Source organism: Lotus japonicus, chromosome 3 (genome assembly GCF_012489685.1).
Source record: "Lotus japonicus ecotype B-129 chromosome 3, LjGifu_v1.2".
NCBI lineage: Eukaryota > Viridiplantae > Streptophyta > Magnoliopsida > Fabales > Fabaceae > Lotus > Lotus japonicus.
The window spans coordinates 12,918,339-12,933,889 of NC_080043.1; the positions used below are offsets into that span (position 1 = coordinate 12,918,339).

The 15,551-nt window shown below is 38.8% G+C and overlaps 1 protein-coding gene and 1 long non-coding RNA gene across 6 annotated transcripts; one reads left to right on the top strand and one right to left on the bottom strand.

Annotated features, from left to right (window-relative positions):
- Positions 1–868: 868 nt before the first annotated feature.
- Positions 869–15,141, bottom strand: LOC130743210 (geranylhydroquinone 3''-hydroxylase CYP76B74-like). Of its 5 annotated transcripts, XM_057595351.1 has the most exons (9): positions 14,642–14,950; positions 14,183–14,360; positions 11,666–11,865; positions 10,425–11,069; positions 9,682–9,832; positions 8,387–8,536; positions 2,313–2,449; positions 2,146–2,195; positions 869–1,515 (listed from the first exon to the last, which is right to left on the bottom strand). In XM_057595351.1, exons 1-8 carry the CDS (start codon positions 14,801–14,803, stop codon positions 2,160–2,162), a joined length of 1,659 nt encoding a protein of 552 aa, XP_057451334.1. In that variant the 5' UTR covers positions 14,804–14,950; the 3' UTR covers positions 869–1,515; positions 2,146–2,159. The 5 variants fall into 5 exon arrangements, with proteins under 5 accessions (XP_057451334.1, XP_057451332.1, XP_057451330.1 ...); XM_057595349.1 differs by lacking the exon at positions 2,146–2,195 and having other exon boundaries at positions 14,183–14,300; XM_057595347.1 differs by lacking the exon at positions 2,146–2,195.
- On the top strand, positions 12,793–13,905 carry LOC130743211 (uncharacterized). Its single transcript, XR_009021397.1, has 2 exons — positions 12,793–12,985; positions 13,625–13,905. It is a non-coding gene; the product is annotated as an uncharacterized LOC130743211 (long non-coding RNA).
- Positions 15,142–15,551: the final 410 nt, after the last annotated feature.

Consider the following 15,551-nt stretch of genomic DNA (forward strand, 5'->3'; position numbering starts at 1 on the left):
GAGCTGGGGGACATATGAGTTAGGTATGAGAGGTCTACGATCAATTTCTAGCGGATGCAATTTATCTTTTTGATATACTAAATAAAAAAACATGTGTATTTTTTCCTTTGAGAAAAGTTTCTGATAAAATGGAATTATATCCTGTTTTGAGTTTATTTCTCTGGTTAGTAGATGTGTTCTCAAATGATTCAATTCAATAAAAACGGAAAAATTGATTAAAAAAACTGAAATCCAATCATACTTGAAATAGAAAGGATGGAAAATAAAATGAAAACCGAGATTTTTTTTGTTGGATTGGATCAGATTTCGAATTTAACTTTTTAAACAGAATCGATCTATTCAATCCAAATAATTTTGCAAATATATAATTTTAATTTTACTTATTTCATTTCATTCATACTTACAATAAAAAAAATTCATACTTGCATATTTACATCTTAGCCGAAAAATTCAATTCAATTCAATTCACGGCTATAAATTGGATCGGATTAAATTTAATTTTTTAGACAAATCCATTGGATTGCAATTTAACAAAATCAATAGGATTAAAATCAATCTTGTCCGGACCACGAACACCCCACTTAATTAGTTTATAAATAAGCGCAAGATATAAACTATTTATAGCTTATTTTAATAGCTTTTCAAATTGGCTTATAATAAGAACTTGGGGCAACAAACACTTCATTAAATTGTTTACTTAAAGGCATGGTGTGCCAAGGAATGGATGGAAATGGTGGTGAGTCGGAGAAGATTGTCGATTGGAGGGGGAGGGGAACAAGGGTAATTCAGAAAAGTAAAAATTAGTGAATGGCATCATTGTTATGATTAAAGAAATTTTCCAATGACCTACCATGAGGCAGTTTTCAAGTGACTCATAATAGACACTGCCCAATATATAAAGTATGCATTTATCGCCATTACAATCAGCCTTGCCTTTAGGATAACCAGCTGTTCCACATAATGTTTGGCAATTAAAGTACATATCCAAGTACATTTCATTCTGGCAAAATCAAGATACAAAAACAAACTTCTTTCAGAAGTAAAAAAAGTTGATAACATCATATATGTAAAGAGGTTCACATCCAAAGAAGGGGAAGGAAAACCTAAGGCTCCATAGCAGCATAGACCCACAATGTTTTCCACGAAAAAGATGTGCCATATGGTTTGAAACCAACACTAGGGCAATGTTTAAAACAGGAAGGGAAAAAACTTGAGAAACTAAGTTGTATCCTCCCAGATGACAGCCATGAGCCATGAATATCAAGAAGAGCTTCCCCATTCATCTTGGAACAAAAAGGAAAAAGATAACTTGCGAAGAAGAAAAAAAGGGTCCAGAATTTTTCTGCATCATTGACTTGGATTACTACACCAACTTTATCTACACAGTATGGTTGTACTTATTTTCTTTCACTGGTCTCTTCTCACAAACAATATTGGTGAATCAGGATGATGCTGAAGAACATGATTCTTCAAGATTGGTTTTGGGTCATCATCCGAGCCTGAGTTGAGCCTTATCTGCATATAAAGTTAATATCAGTTGTTGCAGAACAATGAAATCAGCACCAAACACTATATCTAGATCACAAAAATTTACGCTGTAACATCAAATCATAACTTGATGACAATACTAGTATCATATGGCAGTCATCACACTTTCGTTGAGCTTATTGAAATTCATTCACTTTGTCATCTATGCTACTATTGCTAGTGATTTACCTTTAGAGAATACATACCCTGCTTTAGAGTTAGATTTTTTGGAACATAACTTCTTACATCCACATCATAGTTAGAAGAGTATGCCACCATTGGTTTCATATATATACTACTTCAGTCCCATTTCATTTGACGCTTAGAGTTGTGGTGCAAGAACTATGAAATATAATTAATATTTTTATTTTTCATAAAAATTATTATCTAATTTCTTATTATACCCTTAATATCTCGTACATTAATTAATTTATCTCATTTATTTTCCTATTTCTTATGACCTTATGGGTAAAATTGGAAAAAAATATTCAATTGTTCATTGGTATTGTATAATGACGATCAAAATGAGGAATTTTTTTATTCTAAAACGTCAAACAAAATGAGCTGGAAATAGTAGATGACAACATTTTATTACTGTTTACTACATAATATACTTACATTCATCATTTCCCTCACACTCCATTTGTTTCTCTAGTGTTTATCCTTTCCTGAATTGATAATATTTAACATTTAATGTTAATGCAATTTTATAATTTTAATTGTGTTCATGTCTTTCTCTCCTAACAGAAGTACCAAGAGCAAAAATATTGATTCACAGGACAAACCTCATAAGTTTCTAGCAGTGATGCCAACAATGTGGCAACAATTTGGATAACAAATTTCTGCCCAACACAAGCTCGTGTACCAGATCCAAAAGGAAGAAACGCTACATTTTCATTTGGATTGTTTAGTTCAGCTGAACCTGAGAGTTATCAATGAGATATATGAGCAACCAAAATTTTCTACCTAACCACTGATGCAAACCAATGTAACAGTAGATGTGCAATGAAGGATAGAAAGAGAATTGTTTGATTATATAAAAGAGAAAGGATGATTGCAGTAGCACTCTACTACTCCAGAGCTAGGCTCCTATAGAGAAAGCATAATTCTCTATTCACTCTCACAATAACAATACTCTCAGATACCCCCACATGCTAACCACAACTTTCCTTATATGCACAACCTCTCCCCTGATTCCCGTAACTAACAAACCTATGACTCACTCTAATACTGCCAGCTCACTATTCTCTCTAGATGCTTCCTTTCTTATTCTTCCTGGCATACACCTGCCACACTTTGGGCCTATGATCATTAGTATCAGCCCAATTCTGACTTGGAGGCCTATCAATCCCACCTCCTTGAAGGGCAACCTTGTCCTCAAGGTTGAAAGCGGGAAACTGTTTCAAAAGCGTTTGTTCATCCTCCCAAGTTGCTTCTTCCGCGGGCTTCCCTTGCCACTGGATAAGAAATTGCTTGACTGTTTCATCAAGTTGAAATATGGAACGGGTGGCTAACACTTTCTCAGGTTCCACTGTAGCTACGAACTCCCCATCTATTTCCTGTGGCAGCTCTTGCTCAATAGGATAATTTCCCACAGCCTTCTTCAAAAGGGAAATGTGAAAGACAGGGTGAATGCGCGAGGTAGCCGGCAAGTTAAGTCTATAAGCTACTGCTCCCACACGCTCCAGAACTTCAAAAGGACCGAAATACCGGGCAGCGAGTTTAGGATTGATCCGCTGAACTACGGATTGTTGGCGATGAGGGCGCAACTTGACAAAAACCCATTCTCCAATAGCGATTTGCTTATCTTGCCGCTTCTTGTCAGCTTGGAATTTCATCCTTCCCTGGGCACGAACCAAATGATGCTTGAGTTGGCGAAGAGCCTCATCGCGATCCAACAATTCTTGTGCAACGGCTTCCACTTTTGTTTCACCAGATGTGAATCGCAGGATAGTGGGTGGTGCGCGTCCATAAACTGTAGCAAAAGGAGTGACACCGGTGGAAGCATGGTATGTGGTATTGTACCAATATTCTGCCCAGGGCAGCCATGAGAGCCAAGAACGAGGCTGATCAGCTATGAAACATCGCAGATAGGTCTCTAGGCAGCGATTGATTACCTCCGTTTGGCCATCCGTTTCTGGATGGTAAGCCGTACTCATTGCCAAATGAGTTCCTTGGAGCTTGAAAAGTTCCTTCCAGAAGTTGCTCACGAAAATTGGATCACGATCACTGACTATGGATCGCGGGATACCATGGAGCCTAACTATTTCCTTGGCAAACACTTCTGCTACCATACGTGCTGTGTAAGGATGCTTGAGGGGAATGAAATGAGCATACTTCGAGAGCCTATCCACAACTACAAAGACAGTGTCGATACCTTTAACCTTTGGCAAGCCGTTAATGAAATCCATGGACACATCATCCCACACTCTGTCGGGGATGGGCAAAGGCTGAAGCAAACCTCCGGGAGAAGTGGCCAAGTATTTCTGACGCTGGCAGATGTCACACCCACGCACAAATTCTTGAATGGTATTTTTCATTCCTATCCAATATAAGTTGGCTGCCATTCTGCGATAGGTTCTGTAAAAACCAGAGTGACCTCCCTGAGGTGTTGCATGGAACTCCAACAGTAACTTGGGAATCAATTGCGAAGTTGAAGAAATCACCATACGATTCTGATAATAGAGCACTCCTTGCACATAGGAAAAACCAGGTCTGCTTGCCGCATCATGTTGCAAGTCAGTGATAATTTTAGCAAGCTTTGGGTCCTGGTGAGACTCTTGAACCAGAACTGTACCTTCTGTCCAATTAGGATAAGAGGTCAGAACCTGGTAATCTCCATCCTCATGGATCCTGGACAACGCATCAGCACCCTTGTTGGTGATCCCAGGCTTGTACACTATATCAAAGCGATAGCCTAAGAGTTTCGCCGCCCAATTTTGTTGGTCCACAGTTGTTATTCTTTGATGAAGTAACTGGCGAAGACTCCTTTGGTCAGTACTAACAGTGAAATGCCTCCCAAGTAAGTAGGGTCTCCAATGTTGCACAGCCAAGACGATCGCCATTAGTTCTTTCTCATAGGCTGATTTCGTCAAATTCCGCTCACTTAGAGCTTTACTGTAGTATGCTACTGGCCTGTGGTTTTGCAGAAGGATTGCTCCAATTCCCCTGCCCGAGGCGTCACACTCAATGGTGAAAGGTTGGGAGAAATCAGGCAAAATCAAAACCGGAGCTGTGGTCATGCACACTTTCAGGGTCTCAAAAGCTTCTTGGGCCTCCTTGTTCCATTTGAAGCTATCTTTCTTTGTTAACTCAGTGAGCGGGCGAGCAATTTTTCCGTAGTCTTTGACGAACTTACGGTAGTACCCAGTGATTCCCAAGAATCCCCTCACTCCCTTCACATTCTTTGGTGTTGGCCAACTCATGATACTCTGAATTTTCCCCGGATCCATGGCTACCCCATCACTTGAGACAACATGCCCCAAGTATTCTACAGATTTCTGGGCAAATAAACACTTCTTACGGTTTGCCACAAGCTGTTGCTCTCGCAATTTGGTAAGTACAGTGCTTAAAAGACAAAGATGTGTAGCCCAATCTTCACTATATACCAAAATGTCATCGAAAAAGACTAACACCCCCTTGCGGAGTAAACTGCGGAATACTTCGTTCATCAATGCTTGGAAGGTGGAAGGAGCATTCATTAAGCCAAAAGGCATGACCAGGTATTCATAGTGGCCTTCATGAGTGCGGAAGGCAGTTTTATGGACATCTTCTTTCACTAATACTTGGTGGTAGCCAGATTTTAGGTCCAGCTTCGAGAAATAGCACGCTCCATGCAATTCATCAAGCAGCTCTTCAATGACCGGGATTGGATACTTGTCAGGTACAGTAGCTTTGTTCAACTCGCGATAATCCACACACATTCTCCATGTCCCGTCCTTCTTTTTCACTAGGATTACTGGGCTCGAGAATGAACTTTGGCTGTGCCTGATGATCCCTGACTCCAACATTTCCCTGACTTGCTTTTCTATCTCATCCTTGTGGTGGTGAGAGTACCGATAGGGCCTGACATTCACAGGTCCCTGCCCAGCTGCCAGTGTTATCTGATGCTCTTTCTGACGCTTTGGTGGTAACCCGGTTGGTGAAGCAAACACCTCCTCAAAATCTGTCAGTAAAGAAGCTAATTGCTGTTCTTGGGTTCTGGTTAAAAGAGAACCCTTGCTCTTGACTGCTGCAGGTTCCTGGGAAAGCAGAGAAGTGGTCTGAAAACACTCCCCCAATCCACGCTTGCTATTGTCAAAAAAACTCTGTAAAGCTTCACTCTCCTGCTGAGCATAATCCCTGACCTTTGAGACAAACCCATTTCCCCTCTTGCTGAAATTTCATGGTTTGTTTGCCCCAATGGACCTTCATCTCTCCCAGAGTAGCTAACCAAGCTATCCCCAACACCAAGTCGATACCATCGAGGTCAAACAACATAGCATCAACCTTAGTCTTGTAATCACCGATACCCACCTCTACCTGATCACATTTTCCTCTAGCCATGGCTTGGAAACCATCGCCCAATCGAATTCGCATCACTGGGGTTGTTTGAACAACCCACCCCATGGCTTCCACTACTCGCCGGGAGATGAAATTGTGCGTGGCACTGCTGTCGACCAAAATCAACATGGGTACCCCGTAAACTGCTCCCTGTAGCTTCATGGTTTGGGTGCGACTCGGTTCAGCCCCTAGACTCATGATGCTGCACGCTCCGTCTACTTCCGCATCCTCCGCTGCTGCCTCCTGTGCTGGTTCATCACCCCCCTCCTCTGACTCATCGATCAACATTATTCGGAGTTGCCTATCGGGACATTGATGGAGAGGGTGGTACTTGCCACCGCATTTGAAGCACAGTCCCTTCTGGCGACGGTCCAGAAGCTCCTGGTAAGGGAGATGGCGTACTCCTCGATCGCGTGGCGGAGTGCGAGGTTGAGCACCGTCTTCTCGCCAATCCCCTTTTTCTTCCTTCCCCTTGACCATAACCCAGCCCTGGTTGGGCTTCTGACCCGGTGGGCCAGATCCAGGTGATGAGTGTTGGGCCGCTCGGATAAAAGAACCCGACCCGAAACTTGAACGAGATCCTCCCCCTTTCGACCCATGATGCGAGTGTCCAGGGCCGTGGAGCTCCGTCTCCACCGCTCTCGCCAGCGGAATCAAACGAGATCGTGGAAGAGAAACCAGGGTACGCATACTCCGCACTCTTGCTCGGATGTCCTCCCGGAGGCCATGGATGAAGTACCCGAAGTATTGTTCATCGGGAAGGTTGGGTGTTTGCGATAGCAGACGTTCAAACTCCAACACGTAATCATCTATTGTCCCCTTTTGTTGGAGATCTGAGAGCTGCTCAAAGACATCACCTCTGCTTGCAGAACCATAGCGTTCCAGCAACTCATTGGTGAGCTTTTCCCAGGTCAACCCAGGATCCAAATGCAGCAAAGAGTTAAAATAGTGGATCGTTGATCCCTCCATACACAAGTGGGCCAAATTCACTTTGACCTCAGGGCTTGTTCCCATGATGTGAAAATACACTTCAGCTCTTGCAATCCACCCTGCTGGGTCCTCCCCGTTGAACAAGGGAAGCTCTACCTTCTTCGCTGATTTTCGGAATTCATCCAGCAACCCACCATCAAGCTTGGTCCAACCAGAGACCCTTGAAGGCTCTCCGTCATCATGTCCAGATTTGGTTACAGAAACGTGTTGAGGTACTCTTCCAGCTTCGTCTCTCTCCGGTGATTGTTTGGAAAAGTTCGTAGCCAACATCTCAAGCAGTTGTGCTTGATGATTCTCAGCTCGCTCTTGCATTGTGACCAAGGTGGTACGCAGGTTGGCGACCTCGCTTTCGAGAGCAGCAACTTTCGCCTCCATCTTCCTAGGTGGCATGCGTCGTCGCTGAAATCGTCTTGTCTACACTGGTACCGCTTCGAAAAGATCCGGCAGGTCGGACCAATTTGATGCAAACCAATGTAACAGTAGATGTGCAATGAAGGATAGAAAGAGAATTGTTTGATTATATAAAAGAGAAAGGATGATTGCAGTAGCACTCTACTACTCCAGAGCTAGGCTCCTATAGAGAAAGCATAATTCTCTATTCACTCTCACAATAACAATACTCTCAGATACCCCCACATGCTAACCACAACTTTCCTTATATGCACAACCTCTCCCCTGATTCCCGTAACTAACAAACCTATGACTCACTCTAATACTGCCAGCTCCCTATTCTCTCTAGATGCTTCCTTTCTTATTCTTCCTGGCATACACCTGCCACACTTTGGGCCTATGATCCTTAGTATCAGCCCAATTCTGACTTGGAGGCCTATCAACCACCTGTAGAGGGCATCACAATAATTCAAATGATAAAGGTCAAATTCCCCATTTGACACACTAGTCAATCCTCATCCTAAATCATCCAATACCCTTTCATAGTGGATAAGCAAGAATCAAGAAACACAGGCATTAACAAGGTAAAATATCATGGTTTACTATCTCCGACTATAGCAGAGAATGTATACCAGCATAAATGACGCACAGTGGAAATTAGTGTCGGCAAATCAATACAAACTCAGATCAAGTCTACATTAAATGTTAATACAGATAAAAATGCATTTCAATGTGTTTGGGTGGGATTGGTGTTACGAAAACCTCAATGGAAGTAAGAGTCATGAAAAAACATTCATAAATGGCGCCAAGTACTGCAATGATGGCAGGGTAGCAGACAAAATTCAGTGAGGAACTAAATTTTAAATGCAAAACTCAAGTTTACACATTAGTAAGATACAAAACTGTCCACAAAGCATCAAGGCTTGTACATTCGTACCTAATCCTTTTGTATCATTTGATAGAAATCGGTGTGGATTAAAATCACATGCATCACTCCCCCAACTGGAGTCATCCTTCTGTACCAATTGAACAGGCACAACAAGCATCGCTCCAGCAGGTATGGTTACGCCACTTGCAAAACTTAAGTCTGGTCCAAGGATCAAGGATGAACATTAATGAAGTGAAAACGCAGAGAGTTAAATATAACCATAACTTTTGCTTAGAACGGATAAATATAAATATATCCAGAAGTCAAGCTAGAAAAGTTTAAAAGCAATCCTGAACAGATTTAAGACATCAAGAGTACTTTCATGCATGCACATCACCTCAACAACCTTTCTTTAAAACTAAGCCTTCCAGTGCAATATTAAAGAAATGGGCTCAAAAGTAAATTCCCTAGTCAACAGGATGTATGCAAGCGTGAAACCATTCTCAAAGTTTGTTTTTAAAAAGCAGTGTTTATGTATAATTTACTGAAACAGTAGTCAAAACTCAAAAGCAACAACGCAAAACCATGCATTTTGGATTATGTTTCGAAAACAGCTTTTAAAAGCGAAAAATAAGAAAATGAGTTTTTCATATTTTCTTGCGAAAAATAAGAAGCTGATTTTAATGCTAGTGCCAAATCCAAGCACACTTATATATGCACTACGAGTAACACATCATCAACATGAAAAGCACAATCATTAAACAAGTATTAAAATCAAAGCTTTGTACACATAATTTGGTCCTGTCAAATTTGTCCTTGAACTTCCAAATGGTTAAATTGCCCAAAAGTTTGTTTACATTCAATGCCATCCCCAAGCTTTCTTATGTAGATAACATAATGAGTTTTTAAATGCTCACTGATCTTAATTGTCTGATATATTTAACAAAATAATTTCAAAGTAACGACTGTTTTAAAAAAAACCGACTGCTTTCAAGCTCAAGACAATTTTTATTTATATATCTGCACAATATGTAAGATATTAGACCTATGATCATCACAACCATATCATCACTTATTAGTACCATGCATAAAATTACAATAACCTCTCATATTGTTGTAGAGTTGGGATACAAGTTCCCAACTGTTCTCTTTTATTCCAACAATGTTAGTGCTTAACCAAGCCATGCACAAATAAGCACATTTTCACATTGCTAACAAGTAAACAAAAAATTAGCCAAGGTTACATATCTGTTTGTTTTTGGACACAAGAAGCTCAAGGAACCCATTACTCAATAAATTATTTGCGTGGAATACACAATAGACTATTGTATACTTGCTTCAGAGAATAGTAAGCAATATCTCACCGTGTTTCAAAGAACACCTCTGCAGCATTGGACCAATGGGGAGCAGGCGCGCAGATTCATAAACTGTAGCCAATAGCAATGGCATCCTATAAACATCTTCATGCTTATATTTTGATGGGTTTCTTCCAATCATGCTAATCTCTGAATAAACCTGTAAGAGCATATGAAAATAAGTTACAAGCAATACCTTGCTAACATCAAGAATTACACTGAATCCATATTTGAAAAAAAACAGCATCAGGTATAAAAACTATACACTAGAAAGACCTTTGTGCAAATAAATGAATCTGTATTCTAACAGAATTTCTTTTCATTCAAAAAGATAGTACAGCAACTGATATGTGTTGACAACAATCTGGTTAAGAAATTTCATCTCAAAAGGATAAGGAGGAAAATGTAACTTCAATATCTGCCATAGAAAAAGCACATACATATAGCATTCACAGCCATAAACAGATGCAAAAAAGAGGTAAAGTTCAAATGCATATTTCCAAATAAAGAAAGAAAATTCCAAACTCAACAAATTCACCTTAAACAGTACTCTTCTCGATAAGCAGATTGTAAATCTTAAATGGACTCTCGTTTTTAACCTTTTACACAACCAAAATAAGTAAACCTTGGTAATCATTTAAGCACAGGAATTAGACTCTTGGTTTTGATCATTGGAGAACAAAAAAAAATTATTCACAATGACTTCCAATCATGAACAGGATATAAAGAAGACATAATAAACATATTGCAACCTTATCTTGTAGTTCCAGATGCGTCACAAGATTAGTCAATACATTCGCAATTAAAGCAGCTGTAGTTTGACATCCATGAAACATAACACGCATGATGTTCCCACAGGTTTCATCATCAGCATTTTGGTGACCATTAAGGTCGTGAGAAAAATAGTAATTATGGAACTCATTATCAGAACAACATTGTGCACCATCTGCTGATTTCATGTCTAGGTTTGAACTTTCACTATGAACATTTTCATCAGTATGGCCAAATATCTTGCAGCTTTTTCTGCAATGTTGAAGCATGTCCTGAGTTAAGCATCTTAACTTATTACATAAGCGTTGATACCTCCAAAATCCTTGTTTCCAGAAAGGAGTAACATTATATGAGGCCCAAAAGCAAGCATCTTTACCAATCATTGTAAGAAGTTCCTCATACATTGCAGCCTTTGGCCAGGCCAAGAAGCCATCTCCAAAGAATGTGGCTCCCATTAAGGTGAAAGCCATATGCTGGGAAACCAATCTACAACCAATACTTCCTCTGACCCTGGTGTTTTCTATCTTATCTACGATAAAGTCAGCAACCTTCATAGGCATCAGATCAGCAGTCCCTAGCAATCTTTCATTCAACTCTGTTGCCAATAATTCCCTTCTTTTTTTAGCCTAAAGACAGGATGTGACCACGATATAGAAAGAAGACACGATTTGTAAGTTCTACAGACATTTGAAATAAATAATGAAAATATACCAACAGAGTACTTTAATAATAACTCAGAAGGTCTCAACTGAGAGACCACAGACATTTTTAAAATTGCAAAACACTAGTGTATCTTGTAACCACCAATCAGAAACACAAAGTTCACATGTCACTTGTTTTAGTGAACATAATTATCATTGGGAGAAGGGGAAAATGTGAGTATCTATTTGTGTCAATAGAAAAATATATGCACATAAGGATAATTGAATAAGTTTAAAGAAAATATCCGAACTTCATCACATTCCAGGCCAGTTCAAATGTTAGCTAGTGCTTTGTTTAAGGGTCCTCTTGAGTACAGTCTACTTCTAACTAGATCGAAAAAGAAGTTATGTATTTTCAAATACTTCTGCAGACATAGATAAGTTTTCCTATTAGCATTGCTTAAAACATCGCCAGAGTCATCGACATACTAGGTTAAACTTAATATCAAGACTATCATAAACACAATAAATTACTAGGTAGGGACAGGAAAATATGTCTGGAAAGATCGACATTTAAGCACCTTTTCAAAGGAAGGAGCAAAGAGGCTTGATTGCCCAAAGGCTAGATGTAATACTTTTCCAGTAAAAGGCAATTTATCCTCAGCCTTTGTAAGCATCTCTTGAATTAACATTGGATCCTTGACTGACACCAGAAGCTGAGTAGGACCAAGCCATAGCTTAACAATCGGTCCATACTTCTCATGGAATTTTGACAACACATCTAGAAATCAAAAGGCCAAGTATAATATCAGTTTAAAAAGCTTACATCCAACTATAATATTATTCATTAGGCAACACCAAAAACAATTTAATAATATTACCAAATATAATATAGGGTACGGAGTCGAGTGTCATATTCTATCATTTTCACTCAATGTTAAATTCTTCATACTACTATGAAACAAAAAATAAAGGACAACTCTTAAATAACAGATTTCAGCCACAAACAATAAGCAAAGGGCAGAGGTTTAGAAACAGTTTTCAAGGGACCATTTTGCTAATGTATGCAAACAGTTTCAACTCAATCTGGAAACCCTTTTAGTATTAAGTTCAAAGTATTTAGTCACAACATAAAATATCTTAGCTCCATTTTATTGATAAAACAGAAGTGACAATGACACTTTAATCTCACTGTCTTGCCATAATTAGATATCACACAACTTAATCCACAGACCACTTTTGGAACCTTTTCTTTCTATAGAGCTCGAAATTATCACAAGCCAGCATGGATAGTACCATATGGATAACTTTGCTCTCTAATGGACACCATTTCAAGATATATCTTAATATTCAAAATAGGAAAATTCCTATTCTTATAGGTTTCTAACTATCTACTAAAAATAGAAAGATATTATTCTTCTTTTCTACATAATCAAATTCAATTACAGTTCTATAGAATATATTTTTATTTATTACACAATTTCAATTAATAAAATTTTATACATAATGGCCAAACCACATTTTGCCAGTTTCTATGACCTCTGTCCTCAAAAGATAGTTCAAGTGGTAAGAGCAGGGGCGGACCCACACTATAGTGAGGGGGTTCAACTGAACCCCCTGGAAAAATATAAATTTCACTTATTCCCTTGTATAGGTTTTTTTTTTGAACCCCCTGAGATTTTTATTTTGCACCTTGAACCCCACTTACTCCTCTCTCTCACACGTACTCACAGCGACACAACCTCACCCTCTTTCTCTCGTAGTCTGGCATGTCTCTCTCTACCCTAGGTTAAGCCGTCAAACACCCGTCCACCGGCCAAGCGGCCACCTCTTACTCTCGCAGTCTCTGTCTCACTACTCATGCCTCTCTATCTCTATCAGAGGGTTACTGGGTGGGTAAGGTAAGGTTGCTAAATTGATTTTTGGTTTTGAATTTTCCTTGCTCTCTCTTATGTTTATGCAAAACGGGATAATTTTTCAGAAACATAAGAAAGCAATTTTGAATTTTTGATGCTCTCACTATTATGTCTAAAGGCTGCAATCTGATTTCCAACATCGGGTAGATTTAAGGAGATGAAATTTGAGTCTTTGTTGAGGTGGTGTACCATTGCTTAAGCAGACTTTGTTGGGGATTTGAAGCTTTGACTCTTGAAACTTTTGTTCCAATGCTCACTTGCTGCGACCCCCAATCTCTCCTCTGGTTTTGTTTTTTCTCTTTTTTGCTGCTGTATGTTTATCTTTGTCCTTTGGGTCTACTTTGTATTATGATGGCACTACGTGTGCTTTTAATCATATATATACTCTTGGTTTATATAGGTAGTTTCTTTTATCCTCTAATTGCTACCCTGATCTGTTTCTTTTCATTCCTTTCCCCTATTCTTTTCTTTCTTTTCTTTTGTTTTTGATTACTCTTTGTATACTGGGTTGAAGCAAACTGCTTATGTGAATGTGATTGTGCTATGTAAGTGCTGTTTGGACAACACAATCTTGATCTTGATTATTGGCCATAAGATATATTAAGAATTCTGATTATGGTCTAGGTCATCAAGTGAGCAATGTGAATTCTTTTTTACAACGGCTGGTTATTTGGGTGATGATTGAAGAATATGTTGGTTTTGGTTTGGATTGTGGGGAAAGTGTGCTGGTTGATGATTTAATTTCAACTTGTACTTCATGTTAGCACCTCTGTGCATTTCTCATTTTTTTTCCCTTGTTTTGTTTTGGTTTTCTTTCTCCCTGTATCTGGTTTTCTTCTTTTCTTTAATTGCTTGATTGTATCTGATTTCTTTTGTAAATGGATGGGCACCCCTTTGCATTTTAATGTTACTTTGGCTTATAAAAAAAAGATCTTCTGTGTTCTTTTAGTTGTTTTTTCTTACATACATTGATGGCTGATGTATACATGTAAGATAAATATGTAAACAACTCATTGCAAAATGTAATTAAGATCATAGTCCATTGTTTTTTGTCAAAGAAAAAGTATTCCGAGCCACCAAAATTCTGCTTTTAGATTTCAATTGAAAGTGATTTCAATTTGTTTTTAGATTTCAATTTGCTTTTAGTGTTTGGATTAGAAAGAAACAATACAAGATTTTTACCTGTTGTTTTGAAAAATTTGAACCCCCTGACCCTGGGGTCCTGGATCCGCCACTGGGTAAGAGCTAGGAACATATGGGTTGGGGAGACGAAGGACCACCATCCAGGGATTGATGATTCCTGGAGGGTGCAAATTATATTTCCGATATACCAAAAAAGTTTGGTTCTATGACCTCTCATCTTCCAACTCCAAACAAAAAAAAAGCATAAATAAACTTCACAATATTCAACAAACCCTTAAAGAGCTCGTTTGGATGCAAACCAAAAAGCACTTATTAGAGCTTATTTAGTGTTTTTGTAGTAGATAAGCTCCGATAAACTCTAATAAGCTGGTATCCAAACGTTCTCAATACGCAACGAATTCCCAGAAAACACAAGCCATCATAGGAGAAAAGTAAAAAATAAAATAAAATAAAATGTAAGCGCTATAAAAAGAAAGAAGAAAACAGAAAAAAACTGACCAGTAAAGTTTTGCCGGGAAACGAGGTAGCGGTGGTGGGCAAAGAAAGAGGGAGAGGGAGGTCCAGGAAGGGTTCTAGCGAGTTGCCACAAGGACAAGAGTTTGAAGAGTTTTCTGAGCAGAAGCGTGGTGGTGACAATGAGAGCGTACCAGAGGAATGCATTGAATTCTCTGGTGGCGAAGTCGGTGAAGACTTCAGAGAGAGTGATGTTGTTGCATTTGGAGGAGTGAAGAAGAAGAAGACCGAAGAAAGTGGTTGGAAGAGAAGAAGAAGAAGAAGAAGAAGAAGGGTCGTTGTTCATTTTCTCATTGATTGATCAGATTCAGTGGAGAGAGAGAGAGAGAGATTGAGTTGGAACTAGAAGAAGGTGATGATGATGCTCTGCTTTGTTCTGTCTTTGATAAGACACGTGTTAAGGTTGGACTGTTGAAATGGATTTTTGTCAACAAAGGAGGCTTATTAATATTGGATCTAAATTTTTATTCTTTTTTTAGTATTTGTATTTGTCCAAGAAAATATCTAAGTTTAGTAAAAATTAATTTGGTGTTTTGTTGGTTCTGATGTTTCATTTCATTCTATATTCATCACATTAGACAACATGTAATTTTGAGTGGACCACATATTAAACATGTAATTGGAACTAAACATTATATTATAGTACATTATACATGTCAATACTCAAGAATCAATTATCAGGTTCCCGACCCTAATAAATTTCTTTTATCTCAATAGCTAAAGTTCATTCATCATATGCTGAAATTCAACTTTTTATTAGAGTAATTAAAACAATAAGATGTAACTCTAAGTTATTTAATCATAAAGGTTCTTATATCATATCATGAACCAACTATCAGCGGAACTAGAGCGAACAGGAGAAGCAAGCAAATAACGTCCTCTCATTCAATCCACT

Coding starts and splice junctions, on each gene's coding strand:
- LOC130743210 (XM_057595347.1), bottom strand. CDS start 14,803: ATGCATTCCTCTGGTACGCTCTCATTGTCACCACCACGCTTCTGCTCA. Junction 11,866..14,182: donor CAAATTTTTCAAAACAACAG/GTAAAAATCTTG, acceptor TTTGATTTCTAG/ATGTGTTGTCAAAATTCCAT. Junction 1,516..2,312: donor CACTGCTAGAAACTTATGAG/GTTTGTCCTGTG, acceptor CTTTATATGCAG/ATAAGGCTCAACTCAGGCTC.